This window comes from Protopterus annectens, chromosome 3.part0 (genome assembly GCF_019279795.1).
Source record: "Protopterus annectens isolate FY-2018-M chromosome 3.part0, PAN1.0, whole genome shotgun sequence".
Classification (NCBI taxonomy): Eukaryota; Metazoa; Chordata; order Ceratodontiformes; family Protopteridae; genus Protopterus; species Protopterus annectens.
In genome coordinates this window covers 215,096,162-215,116,861 of record NC_056731.1, presented here as the reverse complement: position 1 = coordinate 215,116,861, position 20,700 = coordinate 215,096,162, and the positions used below count along the sequence as shown (strand labels likewise).

The 20,700-nt window shown below is 38.5% G+C and overlaps 1 protein-coding gene across 1 annotated transcript in view; it reads left to right on the top strand.

Annotated features, from left to right (window-relative positions):
* The window catches only part of DNAH11 (dynein axonemal heavy chain 11), a 4,606,558-nt gene that overhangs the window by 1,488,486 nt on the left and 3,097,372 nt on the right, over window positions 1–20,700 (top strand). Inside the window, exons 33-35 of the mRNA XM_044065542.1 lie at window positions 6,015–6,171; window positions 7,074–7,219; window positions 7,347–7,463. Of these exons, the coding sequence (XP_043921477.1) occupies window positions 6,015–6,171; window positions 7,074–7,219; window positions 7,347–7,463 (420 nt within the window). The remainder of the gene's footprint in view (window positions 1–6,014; window positions 6,172–7,073; window positions 7,220–7,346; window positions 7,464–20,700) is intronic.

The following is a 20,700-nucleotide window of genomic DNA, read 5'->3' as shown; positions in this document are numbered from 1 at the left end:
ACACTACTAAGATTTTTTTTCATTTTCATGCCATATACACATATGGTTTCTTTCTTAATAGTTGTTATTCAGTCTAACATTACATAGATTGCTAACATCCAGCTATCCTGGAAATTTTACTGCTCCTCCTCATGAACATCATTTTCCATGTATTGATCCCACAGATTTGGTTTATCTCTATAAGCTTTACTTATTCCCTTTTCTAAAGCTCCCATCTCCCCAACTTTTATGTCCTTGACAATATTTAATAAATCTGTTTCAGCTGGTTTAGTTTTTGATTTCCATTTTGTAGTGATTATTTTGTTGGTAGCCAACAGCATTAAACTCAGCTGACCAGTACTTTATCAGGGTAATTAAGTTTTTTATCAAGGCTCAGAAGAATCATTTCCTTAGTTACAGCCATTTGCATCCCTAATATTTCTGACAAAGTATCATGTAGGGAATTTTTAAAAACTGCCAACTGATTGCATTCTAAAAACATCTCCCAAAGTTACCTCTCTCATTGTGCTGTCAAGCTTTGGAAACAATTGCTGAAGTCTACATGGGATATAAAAATACCTTTGTAAATACTTCCATGCAAAAATTCTGAACTTGCTAGATGTTGTTGTGTACTTGAAAGCATACAAATATCCTCCTGTTATCTATTACTTTGTATACTGCCTTTACATTCTCATTTCTGTGTCTTTTGTAACCTCTTATGATTGATTCTTATAGTTATCTTGCACCTTACTAATTATTCCTTTCATAACCGTAACTCATGTTCTAGACTCCACTAGAAACTCAGCCAGAGCAAGCTCAACCAGAGCTGGGCTTTCTTTTAACTTTGTCCTATGCTCTTCTCTTTGCCTGTACTCTATTATCAGTCCAAGGTGGGAAATCAGTCTTCAACCCACAGTCCAAACTTCAGCTTGGCCTCATCCAACTCTATGACTTTTCCATCCCTAGTTATTCTCCCTTAATAGCTTTGCTTGTTTGCTGATTTTCTTTAATAAATGTTACCTCCCTCTTGCTAATTTTCTATGTTATTCCTTGTGGTCATCCTTCTGCTTTAGCTTAGTTCTCAAAATACTGCTACTTTGTAAATATCTGTATGATGGTGGGCCTGGATCCGAAATCCTACTCTCTCCTTATTTCTCGAACTCCTTGCCTCTTTCATTGTCATTTCTTTCCACATTAATTTGTAGTCTTATGTTAGTATTCTATATGTGAGTCATAACTATGTAGCTCTAAAGTATCCCTTCAAATCTGGTAATTCTAAAATACCTTGCTCTGTGAGGAAAACAACTTATCCCATCTAATTGCCTTTCAAATGAATTCCTTCAAATCTTTATTAATTATGATCCATGATTTCTCCTCCTGTTAATAAAAAAATATACTTGATCTGTGTATAATATTAAAGGGAAATGAAATGATTTTACTGCTTGTCCCTTACTATCAAATTTGATTGTCAAGAGTTCCCAACGTCTTAGTTTTTCTAATATCTTTTGTTTAAACTTTTCCACATATTAGCTGCAATAATAGAATATTTTTTAATCTAAATACTTAAATACTTGTCATCTTATTAGGTCTCATTAAGTATGAGTATTGTTGAGCCAATTCATGTTTGGGAACATAGTTTACCTCTACAGGCATTATTTTACCCTCATTTATTTTATAACTTGAATAGAAATTGAAACTGTCCCATAATGTTCTACAGCACTGAAATATCATTTTCTGGCTTTACAAAGTACAAACTAATATCATCTACAAATAAAGATATTTTTCTTGAATATCACACAAACTTTGATTTGTGAGTCCTTTACTTTCTATGACAATTATTTTTAAGTATAAGGTTAAGTATAAGGCAGATAACAGAAAGGAAAGAGAACACACATGTCTGGTTCATCAGTCCAAACATTGCTTTTCAGAGAGAAGCCCTCCCACCTTGATTCTTTCCCCTGACTCTTCGTATAGCTCCTTAATTAACCCCATTATTCTATATTATACCATGCGAACATCGCAAACCCGACAAACGTGCATGCTGATTGGCTAATCCAACCAGTGTGCACATCGTAAATCCTACAAGAAACAACGCAAAAAGTCCGGTCGCTAAATATCATGCGGCGACAGCAAATAAACAGTAACGTAAAGTAAATCTAATACCCAAAACACACAACAATTTAACGAAAACACAGAAAACTAACCAATTTCCATACTACACTCCTCATTCCCTCACCTCGAACACTAAAAAAATAAAAAGTCATGCAGTCGCAAATACATCACACACACACACTACATAACCACACAATAAAACCAAGCATTCTCATAAAACCATTCACTTACCTATATTCCCTACAATACCTATACACAGACAACTCCAAAATGTACATACTAAAAACACACCACACATCCCTCGCAAAGTCAAAAACACACACCATACCGAACGTCCACATCAGCATACATCTATTAAAAGCGCATACAACACCACCATCTAGTGACCAAATAGTAAAAGTACATATTTTAAAAAAATTAATACAAATTAAAACTACACCACATTTCAACATACCTATAACTACTAAAACATAACTACACGTTATAAACTTCTACACTGCTTAAACTATATTATACCAAGCACCACCTAGCCCTTTCCTAACATTTCCTGAAAAATAAAATTAACATGTATTTAAATTAAAACAGAAATAAACAATAAACACAAACTGAAAGTGTGGACTATTTTATCTCACAAAAAGTGGAAGAATACAAAAATAAGCAAACAAAAACATAAATAACAACAATACAAACATAATACAAAACAAACTAACACCATGGTATAATAGCAATAACCCACTTCTGGGTGTGGGTAATGCTGGATTTACCCACGGTTGTCTTTGTTTGGTCCTCTGGCGTCGCCCTCGGGACCAAACCACGCCAACCGTGGGTAAATCCAGCATTACCCACACCCAGGCGTGGGTTATTGCTATATTGAAGCACAAATGCTGCAATTGCCATACTAATGATATCCTTCTAATTCTGTAGAATGCCTTCTCTGCATCAAGACCCACCAACAGAAGTGTGGGTTTCTTGCACTCTGTTTTTGTCTAGATCATCGTTGTTCTTTTAACATTGCCAAATGTTTGCATCCCTACCACAAAACCATATCGATCCATATCTGTCAGTTTTGTCAACTCCTTAGCCATTCTCTTAGCTACTATAGAGATAAAAAAGTTATAATAGTTCAGAACTGAAATAGGTCTATATAAATTTGTGTTTAAAGGGCTTTTGCCCTCTGTATGTACTTCAGTCACCATGTAGTGCTGCATGCTTGTGACATTTATTTGTAGCTCACAATTGTGTAGCATCTCAGTGTTTGGTATACTGTTCTATAAACTTGAACTGTGCAAGAATCATGTTAGTTCTCCACTATTTCAGTAACCTTATTTAAATTTAGTATGTTATTTGCAGGTTTGTGAATAATATGTTGCACTGTCTAAAAGGAATATAATTCTGAAGAGTTGTTTGTGCCAGCATTTGGCAATGTCTACTAATGGTCACAACTAAATTTGATCATTGTTCTTCGGATTCTTTATAAAATTATCTCTATATTTACGCAAGCTTTTCTGTTTCCAACATGACCAGATCACACACAGTTGATGATTAATTTTTTTCATGGACATCAGTACAGTACCTTGGCTGACAGTTGACCAACACTTCTCATTTACTACCCACACTAAAACCTAATTAAATAATAAAACAGTGCACTTAATATGGAAGCAGTAAGAGCCATTAGATATTGCAGTAAAAATGTTCATTTGGTCTGTTTCGAATGTATGCATTTTCCATTATTCCTCTGTTTTTCCAACAAAAGACCTCCTTACTGCAAACTGCCAGGAATAAAATTCTCAGGTTTTTACACCAGGTGCATTATTCGTGATCACCGTTGTGCTAGTCTGCTTAAAACCAAATGGCTTCCTGCATGTACTAAGGCAACACTACTTGTGAATATAGTAACCTGTAAATGGCTTCATGTAAAGTACTGCTCCTGACTTAGTAAGTTATTGTAAATAATAAATTTGACCCATTCTCTCAGAATTCTTAATGGGTTGATTCTAAAGAAATCTTTCTCTATACTAGTGGCCAGTGAAATAACCTTTTTGCCAAATAGTTCCTGCGTGATGCCACTCAGTACCAAATAAAATTAGGAAAACGGATGCTCTAATATCATTTAGGAAGCTCAACTTATTAAAAATAACTAAGGGTCACTACTCTGTGGATCCTGAATAAGTTGCCAGCTCACAGTGGGCTTTATGAATTTTTTATGTTTATTATAATCATTTACTGTCTTAATCATAAGTATAACAATAATTGTGAGATGTATATGCTGGGTATATCTGTAAATGGATCAGAGCAGAGATGATGTCAAAATATTTCACATGCTACTTGTCTCTTATGGTTAGATACAACAGGCAAACTAGATTAAATATCATAGATCAGAAGAATGACATTTAGACTGTACATCATTAGTATTGTATTTGATAATTGCACAGAATACATAACAGTCTGTCTCAAAACTACAAAAATAAAAAAAAAAAACTAGCTAAATATCTTAGTTGTACATTTTAAGATTTCATTTATATTAATGCTCTGACCATTGTGACTGTATTAGTGTTTGTTTTATATATGTGATTTTGCATTCAGCTTTGTCACTTATGCCAAATCAATGAAAGGGTTCCTTGGAACAGATGACTTTCCCAGTTAACAAATGTTAAATTGAAATAGTATAGTCTGCATGTAGAGATCCAGCATTGTTAATTGTTGTAATCAGAACTAAGTTTATATATCGCAACACAAAAGCGACCTTGTATATTGTTTATATGATTTGTATTGCTCTCCTTTCTTGAATCTATGTGAACGTTTCACACACAGACATTCGTCACTATTAGTGATATAATGTAATGAGAATGAAACTGTGTACTGTAGATATCAGTGTGAATGCAACCCTGTACATTATATGTAAGTGTAAATCTGTTTTCACCCCTTTTATCTTAGCAGAGATTTTTGTATCTATGTATACTCTTTATCTCTTACATGCATGAATTTGTCCTTCATAGGCCACTGCTGAAAAGGGATTTTACTGCCCATTGGAACTTTCCTGGTAATCAAATGCAGTAAATAAATAAAATAAAAGCTGTATTTCATTTTTTTTGTTTCCTATAAGAGATGTCTTGATAAAGTAATGTTTGGTAGTGCAAAAAGGCATGTTACTGTTCAATAGAATTTCTTACACTTAATCTAACTGGACACTAATATGCACTTTACAGTGGATTCCAGGCATTTGCCATAGGAGAAACCACATCCAGTCATTGGTGGTTTATATAATTAAAAAAATAATAATAAAAAGCAGAACACCAAGATCAAATGCCTGTTATTTAAGGGCACTTCAGAGAACACAAAGAAATGAAGGCATTTTGCTCTCAGACTGTGATATCCCACTTTGGGGTTGATGGAATTTAAATTGTGGACTACTGTCTTGCCAGGCATTGCCTGAGTTACTGTCATTCCACTGTTATGTGTAGCTGAGAGTGGGTCACTTTTTTGAAGGGATGGTGTACTGATTCTGCAGAGTTAATAGTATGCGTGTATTATCTAGTGCAACCACATTTACAGTTGTGAACTATATGATCTTTGAATATAATGGAGGCTAGATTCTCTTGTAGTCTGAATTCTGAAAATGTCTTCACATTACTAAAATATAGATTATGTAGTTATTGCAGTTAATTTTGTATTTGCATTTATATTTTAATTATATTTTAAATTTGATTTATATTCCTTAACTAGTTTGCATTTGAATGCATCTGAGGGTCCGTTCACCCTGTTCTAATAAAAAGAAAACAGCTTCTGCTTTGTTTTCCTTTGTTGCATAGAGGTTCCCAAAAATGTTAAAATGTTTTTTTCTTGCAGTATCACAAAAAGCATTTGAATAAGTGTATATAAGACTTGCAGAGGAAGTGAGATGTGTATTTGTCTTTTTTCTAAAGGTGTTACATCACCCTCACCCAGTCCCTTCATCTTACAATGAGTGGAGCACCTGCAGGCCCTGCAGGGACAGGAAAAACAGAGACAACAAAAGATCTGGGGCGTGCTCTTGGTGTGATGGTTTATGTCTTTAACTGCTCTGATCAGATGGACTACAAGGTATGCTATAATTTAGCCTTGTCAGGAGACACCAGCCCTCATCCCTCCCCTTTGGTTTGCTGATGTTTTTTAATGCACAAGAATCCACTGAAGAATTTACTTGCATTATTCATCCTAACATTGGAATGCTAAAAAACTGTACATTAGTGTAATGCTACAGGGTGCAGCCTACATGTCTATGAAATCTGCTTAAATCATTTCAGAAAGAAACTACTAATTTCAGAATTACTCATTTATGTTGTAACAGCCCTTCCACGTTTATCAGATTGTAGTGACGTAGATTAATAGTGAAGTTAGTTTTATCAAGTCCAGTGCATTTAAACTCATAGCAACATACATGTAACTTGCAGAAATGACTAAAATGTACATTTAAGTAGGAAGCCAAAAGCATTAAGGGTCATAAGAGATGATGATGGTTTATATATACCTGTACTTGAAAGAGTGACTTTCATTACTTACATTGCACTAGAAAATTGACATTTTATACTGCATTTCATTTCTGAGTTGATATAATTAATGTACGTGCATTTCATGTATAATGCAGCACATATATGATGCATGTGATTCATTGCTATGGAATGTATTATGAAGGATTCTTGGACAGAGTTTAGCCATGAGGTTTATTTGACAGAAAATTGATTCTTTATCCAGTCCTTCCCAGAAATTAATTAGTCAGTGTTTTAAAATGCCAAAATTTAAAATATTTTGTAACTTGCATATACTACATGATAATTAAAATAAGTTAATATGGTGGTGTTTATTTTGCAGCTGAAGTGTTTTTGTCACTTTCTCACAATAATTAATATTCTGTCTCTGTTGCATATACTGCATTATTGTACAGCAATTCTGTTTGTGCAGCATCTCTCATTATTGTCCCTTTAAAATAATCCTTTATTTTTCAGTCCATAGGAAATATCTATAAAGGGTTGGCTCAGACGGGGGCATGGGGCTGTTTTGATGAGTTTAACCGCATCTCAGTTGAAGTTTTATCAGTTGTGGCTGTGCAGGTGAAGACTATACAGGATGCTATTAGAAACAAGAAAAAAAGGTGAGCCGTATTTTGGAGGTGGAGATGGAATATAATGGAATGCAAGTGTATAATTACCTATATTTGGAATGTCTCCATGGAAACAGAGCTACACAAGACTTCTTACGTTTAAATATATTTTTATTAGGTTTTTATTCCTGGGAGAGGACATTACCCTTAAGCCATCGGTTGGAATTTTCATAACTATGAATCCAGGCTATGCAGGCCGAACAGAGTTGCCAGAGAATCTAAAAGCACTTTTCAGGCAAGTGTATCCCTTAGTTAGAGCACTGATGCCACCTAATGTTGTTAGTACCCTTTTACAGATGGCTCATATTTACCATTTCTCATGTATCTTGTCTTAGTAAAGCAAAGCCATGCTCTGTTAATATCACATCTGTTTTGGACAATTTTTCACAGCAGCTTTATTTGCAAGATTACTTATATACACATGTTTTGAAGTAAATTTTTGACAGTCACAGCTTGAATATCTTTAGAGGGACATGGAAATAAATATGGTTGAAATTATTGGAAGGTTGTAACCTCACTTCTCTGAAGTTTCAGCCACAGATTACATTTATGTGGTCCAAATATTAAACTACTCAAGCCACTAATTTTAAATTAAACCTGAACTCATAACTGAGCAAGGTATAAATGATTTCCACACTTTTGTTTTGTTTATATTTTCTTAACAGCAACTAAATTCATATTTATTTAATGTTGAATTTATTTTGACTGAGCTATAGTTTCCTCTGGTTCCAGCTCCCATAACTGCAGTAGCAAGAGAAATTTAATCTTCTTGATGAGTTTTTTCTACCCACTCCATTACTAGCAGTAGAGTAGTATAAAGTATGTGGCTTTTTAAAACTACCTACCTTTCCTTTGATATGAATGAATTCTGCCAGTATACCATATCCATTTTTAATCTAACTTGAAGGTAACTCCTGAAGTTGTTTGCAACTTGCTTAGTGGAGGAATCTTTCGTCCAATACATTGTGGCCCAACCCATTGTTATAGTTGACGTTTTGAAGTGAGGTGGTGCTTTCTGTTATTGCGTTTCACTAATTTGAGGGGAGCATATCTCTGACATCACATTTCAGTAATGGATTAGTCTTTAAGTTCCTAAGATCACCTGCTAATGATATTTATCCTGGACCCAGGTACAAATAACACAGAAGGACTAGCAGTGAAGGTGGTGCTGCTTCCTTTTAAGTTACTTCTTAGTGTCCAGTTTGATTTATTTATTTATTTATTATTTATTTTCAGTTTTTTTACCGGGGAAGTCCACTGGGCCACGAAGAACCCATTTTCAGTGGAGGCCCGGGGAGAAAAGCTCCAAAGGCAGTACAATCAAAGTTGCAAATGCACAAAATAAAAATACAATAGAAAATGTACAAACAGCAAGTATACATAGTAAGAACAGTGCAAAATAAACATTTTTTTTTTTTTTTTTTTTTTTTTTGGGTACTATCATAATTTGCAGTATTTCCATCTTTACAGTCAACTGAGAGTCAGCTAAATCCATTTTGGTGGAATTTAGAGGTGAAATCAGAGAGCAGATTGGTGCAGGGGTAGAGAGGGGCTTAGTGTAGAAAATCCCTTAAATTTATATAGGGTGAAAGCAAGAGCATTTCCATTTGGATGATAGGTGCTAGAAGAGTTGTGTCTTGAAGGATTCTGTGTTAGGTATAGTCCTAAGTGAAGGAGGGAGAGAGTTCCATTTTCTACCTAGAGAGAAGGATAGTAGTAGCTGGCCAGCGGGAAGTTTAGGTCTGTGAATGGAGATTAGGTTTTTGTGTTCTGATCTCAACGATCAGTTAGGGATGTAAGGGGGAAGGATGTTGGATAAGGCTGGGCATTTTTCAGGGAAGAATATTAATTTGTGAGTGGTCGTTAGTTGAAGATAGTCAAGGTGGTTAGGGAGTTCTAACCAGTTCAGAGATTGAAGGGTTAGGCAGTGGTGGGTTGAGGTTTTGGATTTAGTGGCGAATTTAGAGATCTTATTATAGCAAGTTTCGAGTTTAGAGGTGAGGGAAGCAGACAGTTTAGTTAGAAGAGGGGTGCCATAAAGTAGAGAGGGAAGGAGGTAAGTGATAGCTAAGGTGTGTCTAGAGGAGTTTGAAAGAAATAGATTGTTCCTGTAGAGCATACCTAACTTTTGGTGTTTTTTTTATGTTTTGTTTTATGTGGAGATCGAATTTGAGGTGTTCATCAATGGTAATGTCAAGGAGTTTAGCGGAAGGGACCACTTCTATAGGAGAGTTGGTTTGGCTTAGGATGTTGAAAGTGTTTTTGTCAAAGGAAGAAGTCTTGGTAGGGAGGAAAATTAGAATTTTAGATTTATTGGAGTTGAGGGAGAGATGGTGTTGGTGCATCCAGTTTTCTGTAGTAGAAAAAGCTGTTTGTGTTTTAGAAAGAAGTTCAGAAAAGTTGGGGGTGGTACAAACTAAGGTAGAGTCATCAGCGTATTGGATGACTGTAGTGTCCGGGAGGACAGAGTGAAGGTTATTTATGAAGATGTTGAAAAGCATGGGACCGAGGATGGATCCCTGAGGAACACAGGTAGGTGTAGGTAAGAAGGAAGAGATAGAGTCCTTCCATCTGACAGCCTGAGATCTGTCAGGAAGGTAACTGGAGAACCAGGAAAGAGTATTAGGGGAGAGATTACGGTTGGAGAGACGAAGGAGAATGTGTGTATGGGAGATGGTGTCAAAGGCTTTAGAAAGATCTAGAAGAACAGTGGATACAAGAAGTCCAGAATCTCGGGCTTGATTAACAGTTTCTAAGAAGGAGAGTAGGGCAGTTATAGTGCTGTGGCTGGGACGGAAACAGTGTTGGGTGGGTGTAAGTAACTGATTCTCAGTTAAGTAGGGTAAAAGTTGGTGGTGGACACATTTTTCAAGAATTTTAGATATTGAAGAGAGTAGGGCTATGGGGCGGAAGTTAGAAATGGAGGTGTTTTTCCCTTCTTTTTGAAGTGGAAGAATGTAGGCTGAACGCCAAAGTTTGGGTACATATGCTGCGCATTTGAGGAAGGAGGGGGGAATGTTGTCGGGGGCATTAGAGCATGACTTTAGTTTGAATAAGAGCTTTTTTATAAACAATGTGGAAACTGGTTTGAGATGGAACATAGAGGGGCAGTTATTAGGGTTGTTGGAAGGAGAGATTACGAAGTTGGGTGAATAATTGTCAGGAAAAGTTTTGGTTAGCTTAGCTATAGAATCTGTAAAGAAAGTGTTGAAGTGAGAGCTCAGTTCCTTGTCAGTTAAACTAGGGTCAGGGCAGGGGTTATTTCTTGACCCAGGATGGAGAAGAGAGTTAACAGATTTCCAGAATTGTTTTGGGTTCTTATTATTATTGGACTGAAGTTTATTGTAGTAACTTTTTTTGTCCAAGGAGATTAATTTTTTTACTTGGTTGCAGAGTTGGGTATATTGGAGGAAGTCAGAAGATAGTTTACTTTTTTGAAAAAGCTTCCAGGATTTGTCTCTGAGATGCATGGTATGTTTAGTCTCCTTGGTCAGCCAAGGAGCAGAGTTGGCTTTGATGTGTTTGTTTCTTAGGGGGGCAAGGGAGTTAAGAGTATTTAGGAAGATAGAGTTAAAATGCTCTACAGCATTGTCAAGGGAGAGATTGTTAAGGATTTGCCAGTTGATTTGTTTGAAAATGTTAGAGAAAATTGTGGGGTTGATGTTGCTAAGGTTATGAGTTTGAATGTAATGATGTTGGAATTGGGTGGGGTTAGCTGAGCGATGAATGAAGGCAGGGAGATGGTCACTAAAGGTGTCAGGGATAGTGCCAGAGAGAGAGCTTTTGTTTGGATGGGAGACTAAAATCCAATCTATGATGGATCCAGGGGGGTGGTTTTTGTTAGATCGGGTTGTAGAATGGATTACTTGGGAGAAGTTGAAGAGGTTGATGGCTAGGGAGGGGGAAGGTGTGTTGATTTTGTTCCGGTCAATGTTGACGTCACCTAAAATAAAGGTTTCATATTTTATTTCAGATGAGGCCCAGTGGAGAATATTCTCAAGGATGGAGCTATTATCGCCTGGGGAGATGTATAAGGAAATGAAGCAGATATTTTTATGTTTATTGAGTCGGAGGAAACTTGCAGTTATTTCAGAATTTTTGAATTGAGGGATTGGGATATGAAGGGGGATTATGGAGAGAAGATTAGAGTAGATTAGGGCAGAGCCTCCACCTTTTTTATTTAATCGGTCAGTCCTTAGGATGTTGAAACCTGGAGGTAAGATTTCAGAATCAGAAATATGAGGTTTTAGCCAGGTTTCGGAGATGGCTAAGATGTCAGGTTGGTTGTGATTGATCCAAGCATGGACATGGTGAATTTTGTTGTTAAGGCTCTGGGCATTGATAGTGAAGAACTTAAGGGTGCTAAGAGAGGAAGTAGGAGAAGAAGGAGAAGGGGGGAGAGGCTTATTTGAAGTAAGGGAGGAGGGGGAAGGGGGAAGGAGGGAAGGAGTTGTTTGTACTGAGACAGGGGCCCGGGTTAGGATGAATGTCTCCAGATAAAGTTAGGATATTACACAAGATAGCTTTTTGCCTTTTAAGTTTGGAATGTAGGAAGTTGTTCGGGGTTAGTGGAAGTGTAAGAGAGAAGCTTTTTGTAGAGGAGGAGAGAAGTTTGGGGTGGAAAAGGTGCAGTAGGTTTGTTGGGATAAGGGAGGGGGAAATGGAATGGAAGTGAGAGAGTGGGAGAGGTTGTGGGTGAGTGAAAGTAACAGTTTGAGTAGAAGGTAGGTATGGGTGAGTTTTTAAGGAGTATGAAGTAGCATGATAGAGAGGAATAAGAAAGATGAGAAGAGAGAAGGGGAGTCTGAAAGTGTAGAGGATTTGGGAGGGCATGTTTGGAATGGGTGGGGTATGGAAGGGAGAATAAGAAAGGAAGTAAAAAGCAGCTGTGGTGAGAAGGTAGAGGAGAGGAAGGGAGATATAACTTATGGATAGGAGAGGGGAAGGTTAAGTGTAGAGAGGAGAGGGAGGAGTAAGAGTGGGTGGGGACTTGAGGGTGATTGAGATTGGATAACTGATGTAGGATAGAGTGAATTGGGAGAAGAGTGTGATTGGTTAAAGATATGGAGGGAGGAGTTAGTGAGGTATAAATGTAGAGGTGCTGTGGTCAGGTGGAATTTGGGGGCAGGGTAGGGGAGCGGAGTGAGCCCGCAGGGCGAACGGAGCGGGAAGAGCCAGAGGAGGAGAAAGTGTGGAAGACAATCAGTACAGAGTGAATAGTCAGAAGGTAAGTTAGCAGAGATGCTTCTCAAAAGGAATTGAGCATTTACATGCTGCATTCGCTTGAATACTGGGCAACTAGCATGTATTTATTAAAAGAAAAGCCCCAATCAGTCAAAAACACAGCCAAGAGTTACACAAACAAGCATTTCCAGGCTACAATGGTGTGAATACTGTGCGACTAGCATGGATTAGTTAAAATAAAGCAAGCCCAAATAGTAAAAGAAAACACAGCCAAGAGCTACCCCTAGGGAATACAGCGTTTAGGTACCATTACTTCGGGTACTGTGTGACTAGCACGGGGTTAGTGAAAGTAATAAGGCAAGCCCCAAACAGTTACGGCACAGCCGAATGCTGCACGTTGGAAACTAAGAATTGAGCTTTCTGTATTGTTGTTTCTTTTAAGCTTATACAGATACAAAGTTAGACTCCACAGTGACTAGCACTGTTTAAGTAACACTGTCGGCTATCACAGTTATACAGGTATGAAAAACAGTCTAACCTAGTTAGAATAAATTCAGTTTCTGTTAAGCTTATACAGCTACAAAGTCAGACTCCACAGCGACTAGCACTGTTTAAGTTAACACTGTCAGCTAGCACAGTTATACAGGTATGAAAACAGTATAACCTAGTTAGAATAAATACAGTAGAAAATAACGACAACAAACAAACAAGTCCTTTGCAGATTAGACGCCAGTTTCGAGAACAACGCGTTAACTATATGGCGTGTGCAACTAGGGAAACAAGTACATAATTTCACATGTAAGACAGCCGATAATGTACAAAGAACAGTCCTGTGTTACAATTAAGCAGAAAGCCAGTTAACTTACTACTTGGGTGCAGACCCTGGAGCCAGGGTAGCACAGCAGCTGAGGGGTAGAATAGGCGAATAAAGCGGGAGCTATAAAGAGTTGGAGAGGAAGTAGGCGGAAAAGGGGGAGAGAGGGGGCAGGAGAGGGGACAGAGAGAGCAGGTACAGGCCGGAAGTCGAGCGGGAAAGCCAGGGGAGGAGAAAGTGAGGAAGACAATTAGTACAGAGTGAATAGTCAGAAGGTAAGTTAGCAGAGATGAGAATAGGTAAGGTAAGAGTAGCAGAGATGTGAATGGGAAGTACAGAGAAGTGGAGTTAGAGGGTAGATGTAAAGGAGAAAGACAGAGGGAGAAGGAAGAGACTACAGAAAAGGGTTAGAGGAGGGCTGTATATAAAGCGAAGAGTGGCTAGGAATCCTGGACAGTAGAGAGGGAGAGCAGAGGAAAGATGTTAGAGGGCTGTATTAGGGGAGATGAGGAGGGAGAGGGGAAACGTAGTGGGGACAGCAAGAAGGTAGAGGAGCGCCACTTAGTGGTCAGTCAGTCTGAGGCAGTAGAGACCCCAGGGAGAGAATCAGGAAAAGGGAGGAAGGAGCTTTTGAGGTTCAGGATAGGGGGTAAGGAATGCAGGGAAAACTAAAGTAGCAGAGAAGTGGGTTGAAATTAAGGGGAGAACTAGGAGTGCAAGCAGTAAAGAAGAGGGGGTAGTGGCTGCTGGCTAGTCTGGCAGGGAAGCGTACTACGACCTAGTAGAATCAACTTAAACTGCACAGATTTACAAAAGTTCACATACTTTCTTGTAATCCTTGTTGTAGGAAGGACCCAGGGAGCAGTAGTAAGGCCTTATAGTTTTGGAATTAAGAGTTTGTTTAGCCTGTTCTTGGCCAGAGTGTTCAGGAGGGTACTTTCAGGAGGTTAGGGCAGGGTAGGCAGGAGCCCAAGCTACAAAATACAGGAGAAAGAAGAAAGAGTTTAAGCAGCAGTGTAGGCATCAAAAGTGCACAAGAAGACAGTTGTCAGGCATACATAAAGTAAATATGAACAAAATAAATGCGTATTGCAGCAAGAAAAAAAAAAAAAAACAATAGGTTACACTCTTACAGAATCACACTGAATACCGCTAAACACAGGTAGATAACAGGGATACACAGTTCTTTGTGCACAGAGGAATAAGAGTAGCAGACAATTTAAAGTAAGCACACCTAGCTGAGTTGCGAGGCTTCAGGCAGACACTGAGAAGCCAGGCGATATAAATACTGCAGAAATTCAAGCACAACAAATACCTAGACCAACAGTTTGGGACAACAAGCTGAGCATTCTGTTTAAATAAGCAAGCCCCAACAGTTAAATAATGGCGGTGAGCTTCTCAAAAGGAATCGAGCATTTACATGCTGCATTGGCTTGAATACTGGGCAACTAGCATGTATTTAGTAAAAGAAAAGCCCCAATCAGTCAAAAACACAGCCAAGAGTTACACAAACAAGCATTTCCAGGCTACAATGGTGTGAATACTGTAGGACTAGCACGGATTAGTTAAAATAAAGCAAGCCCAAATAGTAAAACAAAACACAGCCAAGAGCTACCCCTAGGGAATACAGAGTTTAGGTGCCATTACTTTGGGTACTGTGCGACTAGCACGGGGTTAGTGAAAGTAATAAAGCAAGCCCCAAACAGTTACCGCACAGCCGAATGCTGCACGTTGGAAACTAAGAATTGAGCTTTCTGTATTGTTGTTTCTTTTAAGTTTATACATATACAAAGTTAGACTCCACAACGACTAGAACTGTTTAAGTAACACTGTCAGCTATCACAGTTATACAGGTATGAAAAACAGTCTAACCTAGTTAGAATAAATTCAGTTTCTGTTAAGCTTATACAGCTACAAAGTCAGACTCCTCAGCGACTAGCACTGTTTAAGTTAACACTGTCAGCTAGCACAGTTATACAGGTATGAAAACAGTATAACCTAGTTAGAATAAATACAGTAGAAAATAACGACAACAAACAAACAAGTCCCTTGCAGATTAGACGCCAGTTTCGCGAACAACGCGCTAACTATATGGCGTGTGCGACTAGAGAAACAAGTACATAATTTCACATGTAAGACAGCCGATAATGCACAAAGAACAGTCCTGTGTTACAATTAAGCAGAAAGCCAGTTAACTTACTACTTGGGTGCGGATGCTGGAGCCAGGGTAGCACAGCAGCTGAGGGGTAGAATAGGGAAATAAAGATGGCGTCTATTTGGAAGCGGGAGCTATAAAGAGTTGGAGAGGAAGTGGGCGGAGAAGGGGGAGAGAGGGGGCAGGAGAGGGGACAGAGAGAGAAGGTACAGGCCGGAAGTCGAGTGGGAAAGCCAGAGGAGGAGAAAGTGAGGAAGACAATCAGTACAGAGTGAATAGTCAGAAGGTAAGTTAGCAGAGATTTGAATAGGTAAGGTAAGAGTAGCAGAGATGTGAAAGGGGAGTACAGAGAAGTGGAGTTAGAGGGTAGATGTAAAGGAGAAAGACAGAGGGAGAAGGAAGAGACTACAGAAAAGGGTTAGAGGACGGCTGTATATAAAGCGAAGAGTGGCTAGGAATCCTGGACAGTAGAGAGGGAGAGAGCAGAGGAAATATGTTAGAGGGCTGTATTAGGGGAGATGAGGAGGGAGAGGGAAAAGTAGTGGGGACAGCAAGAAGGTAGAGGAGTGCCACCTAGTGGTCAGTCAGTCTGAGGCAGTAGAGACCCCAGGGAGACAATCCGGAAAATGGAGGAAGGAGCTATTGAGGTTCAGGATAGGGGGTAAGGAATGCAGGGAAAACTAAAGTAGCAGAGAAGTGGGTTGAAATTAAGGGGAGAACTAGGAGTGCAAGCAGTAAAGAAGAGGGGGTAGTGGCTGCTGGCTAGTCTGGCAGGGAAGCGTACTACGACCTAGTAGAATCAACTTAAACTGCACAGATTTACAAAAGTTCACATACTTTCTTGTAATCCTTGTTGTAGGAAGGACCCAGGGAGCAGTAGTAAGGCCTTATAGTTTTGGAATTAAGAGTTCGTTTAGCCTGTTCTTGGCCAGAGTGTTCAGGAGGGTACTTTCAGGAGGTTAGGGCAGGGTAGGCAGGAGCCTAAGTTTCTTGTAATCCTTGTTGTAGGAAGGACCCAGGGAGCAGTAGTAAGGCCTTATAGTTTTGGAATTAAGAGTTCGTTTAGCCTGTTGTTGGCCAGAGTGTTCATGAGGGTATTTAGTTTCTAGCGAGGAATATTTTTCTGCTGTTTATACATTTGCCCTCTAGGACTATATTTTATTTGAATAGTAAAGCTGTATAATATTATCTTATAGGTTTCTTGCAAGTCTGGAGCTTCACAAAACAGATGTTTCTTTCATTAATATAACTGGAAAATAGTGTTGTTGGGAGCCATGCCACTTAATGTCTTTTTTACTACGAGTATTGTAAACTTTTTTTCTGTCTCTATCAAAGCCATGATTTAGCTTAAGTCATTAATACTCATGCTAAGAAAAGATCATCAAGACCAAACTAAAAAAGTAATCATTTAGTGTTGATCTTAACCACTGTTAGAGCGCTGTACTTAAAGAGCAGATCAGCAACCTGAAATGAAATGTAAGTAAATGAACTAAATACTTTATTATGATATGTGGACAAATCATTGCTTACTTTTACGAGTTTCTTCAAATATGAAGTACACACTTTAGTTATTAACTGCAGTAAGTGTATTGATTATACTCAAACCTTTTCATGAGGGATCTGGAAGAATTAATTGAGTGTGGTAAATTTGCGAAGATCAACGGGGATACGTTCCTGATCTCCTTTTGGCAAATCTTCTTACTGCAGAATTAAATCATGGAGAATTGTGGTGTGAAAGCATAGGAAAAGATTTTGGCAATGACAGATAAGAGTAAAGTTCTTTCATTTCTGACTGAAGGAGAATATTTGAATGTTGCTGATAATATCATCTGACGGGGATTTAATTTCACTCAAAAATATTGAGTTATATATGGCATTATTAAGCAAAATCTACAAACAACAGAATTTCTTTATGATGGCTTGACATGCAAGAATTGTCCAAGGAGCAAACTGGAGAAAAAATAATTCCAGGAAGCTTAATACAAGAGATGGGCAGGACATTAATTGAAGTCCAAAGATTTATTGATCAACATGTAAGTACAGTGCAGGGAACAGGCTACTGAGGTCTTGTTGGAACAAATAAGTATGCCCCAGGAAGTTCATCACAGTCAGGTGTAGCATAGTGAGGTTATGATGATCTGGACTGGTAAGTTATATAAAAAGAGTTGCAGAAACTGAAGGGAATTGCAAGCACTATCTAGGGACAATTGAGATATGTTGATAAAGAAAACTGCTGCTTAAGCTTTGAAACTTTATGGGTTTAGAGGCATTCCATGTAAAATAGTACACATTAAAGGATACTGACTTTTAACAGGTTATATTTTTGGCAGCACCTTAGGTAATAAAGTAGATTGTCAGGTTCCCATTAAAATGAGAGGATGAGTATCCAAGGCTAGCATTACTGCCTGCCATTTAATAATGGCATTATATCCCTCATTTTGTCAGTCTTTAATAAAATTGGTTCATGACAGAAAATAATTTTATAGAGAGATGTAGTTTAATGAGTTCTGAAAATCTTTTGTTTGGCACATGATAGATGAGGTAATTTCTTTCTAAGACCTAGCAAGTTTGTTGTAAGTGTGAAGCTCTGGGGCTCACACTGGCCAAACTTTATCTCAGGAAATAGTTTGTCTTTTGTGTGGTGTCTAGGCCATGGTTGCGACACTTGGATTTAGAAAGCACAAACTCATTTTACCTCATTCTCTGGTTATGCAAAGAAGCCAGGGTCTGATAATACTAATACTGCTGAACTGACCATTTCTACTGAGGCACTTGCTGTCTATAGAGGGAACCACAGTATCTTGCCCGCAATCATAGTATGTGACTGGAAATCAGTGAGGATGGTTTTACAGCCTTTAGTACTAGCAGCTACAGTGGATATAAAAAAAGTGTATGCACCCCTGTTAAAATGCCAGGTTTTTGTGATATAAAAAAATGAGACCATAATAAATCATTTCAAAAAAATTTTCTCACCTTTAATGTGACATATAACCTGTACAATTCAATTGAAAAACAAACAAGTATGTTAGGGGAAAAAATATAAAAAATAAAAAAATGTACAATAAGCTGGTTGCATAAGTATGCACACCCTTAAACTAATCCTTTGTTGAAGCTGCACACCCTTAAACTAATACTTTGTTGAAGCACCTTTTGATTTAATTACAGCATTCAGTCGTCTTGGGTAGAAGTCTATCAGCATGGCGCATTTTGACTTGGCAATATTTGCCCACTCTTCCTTGAAAAAGCACTCCAAATCTGTCAGATTGCAAGGGTATCCCTTGTGCACAGCTCTCTTCAGATCACCCCACAGATTTTCTATTGGATTTAGGCCTGGGCTCTGGCTGGGCCATTCCAAAATTCCAAAAGCCATTTGTTTGTTGATTTGGATGTATGCTTGGGGTCATTGTCATGTTGAAAGGTGAAATTCCTCTTCAGCTTTCTAGCAGATGCCTGAAGGTTTGGGGCCAAAAGTGACTGATATTTGGAACTGTTCATAATTCCCTCCACCTTGACTAAAGCCCCAGTTCCAGCTGAAGAAATGCAACCCCAAAGCATGCTACTACCACCACCATGCTTCACCATGGGGATGGTGTTCTTTTGGTGATGCGAAGTGTTGTTTTTGCGCCAAACATACCTTTTGGAATTGTGGCCAAAAAGTTCAACCTTAAGTCTCATCAGACCATAACACATTTTCCCACATGCTTTTGGAAGACTTGTTGTATTGTTTTGCATGTTTTAGCTGGGCCTGGATGTTTTTCTGTGCATACCTCCCCCATAGTCCAGACATATGGAGAATATGGGAGATTGCTGTTACATGCAGTACACAACAGTACTTGCCAGAAATTCCTGCAACTCCTTCAGTGCTGCTGTAGGCCTCTTGGCAGCCCCCCGACCAGTTTTCGTCTTGTCTTTTCATCAGTTTTGGGGGGGGTCGTCCAGTTCTTTGCAACGTCACTGTTGTCCCATATTTTCTCCACTTTTTGATGACTGTCTTCACTGTGTTCCATGGTATAGCCAGTGCTATGGAAATTCTTTTATACCCTTCTCCTGACTGATACCTTTCAACATTGAGATCCTTTTGATGCTTTGTAAGCTCTCTGCAAACCATAGCTTTTGCTGTAGTAGGCAACTGAGTAAATGTCAGGCAAATCCTACTAGAACAGCTGAATTTTATTTGGGGTTAATCAGAGTCTCTTTAATTGACGGCAGGTGTGTACCCAAAAGGACTGAATGCTGTAATTAAATCAAAAGGTGCTTCAACAAAGTATTAGTTTAAGGGTGTGCACACTTATGCAACCAGTTTAAGGGTGTAAAACTAAGTGCTTTTGTCCAGTAGCTTTATCTGAAATCTAACATTTTGCATTCTCTTAAGCTTGGTTTACCCTGTAACCTGGTATGTTAGATATATTACCTTGTAACTCACGCACTTTGATTTCAGCCTCTACCATTATGAATCACTTCTTTCTGTGAGTTCAGTAGCTCTGAATATAACCTGGCCCCTTTTTGATCTTTTCTTTTCTCATCTACAAAATTCTTTTGAGCTTCTTTATGTCTATCCCATACTGTTATTATCCGACTCCTATGTTGTGTGCAATTCACTGCTCAGTAGCTCCAACCTGCTTTTAAATTGTTCTTCTTATCAAAAGTACAGATTAACTTTTCATTATCTTAAACCATTCTTTGTCAATATACCCTTTCACAAGCAATGGCGAGTGGTCTGATAAAGCATCAGGATATGTATACAAGCTCTGAGTTAGAGATGCATGCTCTTTGCTATCCATGATTTTATCTTTTTTTTCTACCCCTCTCCCCCCACCCCTGCCAGCTGACAAACAGTTGCCAACAGATCCTTTTCTCATTCACTGGATCAACTACACAACCTGCTTTAGCCTCCCCAGGGATCAAATCAATCCATGTCCAAGGCTGGGGAGTGTTATACTGCTGTCAGAAATTGTGCCCTAACCCCCTACCCTGCTGCAGCATTCTGAGGTCTACTATGGCTGCCTTCAGAGGGTGCATATTCATTTCCACAATCTCCTGGCTAAGCAATATACTACTTGCAGTATGGAACTTTGAGACCTAGCCTAGGCTGTCTCCCTCACCCCCTCCCTTCCCCGATGGTCGAGCTGTTCTCTCTCACATTCATTCCCACCAGGTCCCTCCAGGTAGTCAGACATGGGTCGCAATTTTGTCTCTTCTTGAATATCATTAATGCCTGTATGAAAAATATATATAAGTATCTCTAGGAATAGCCTTATACCGCATGGGTTTGGTCCACCCTAATTCCTTAGTATATTTATAAATCTGTTACACTAATAT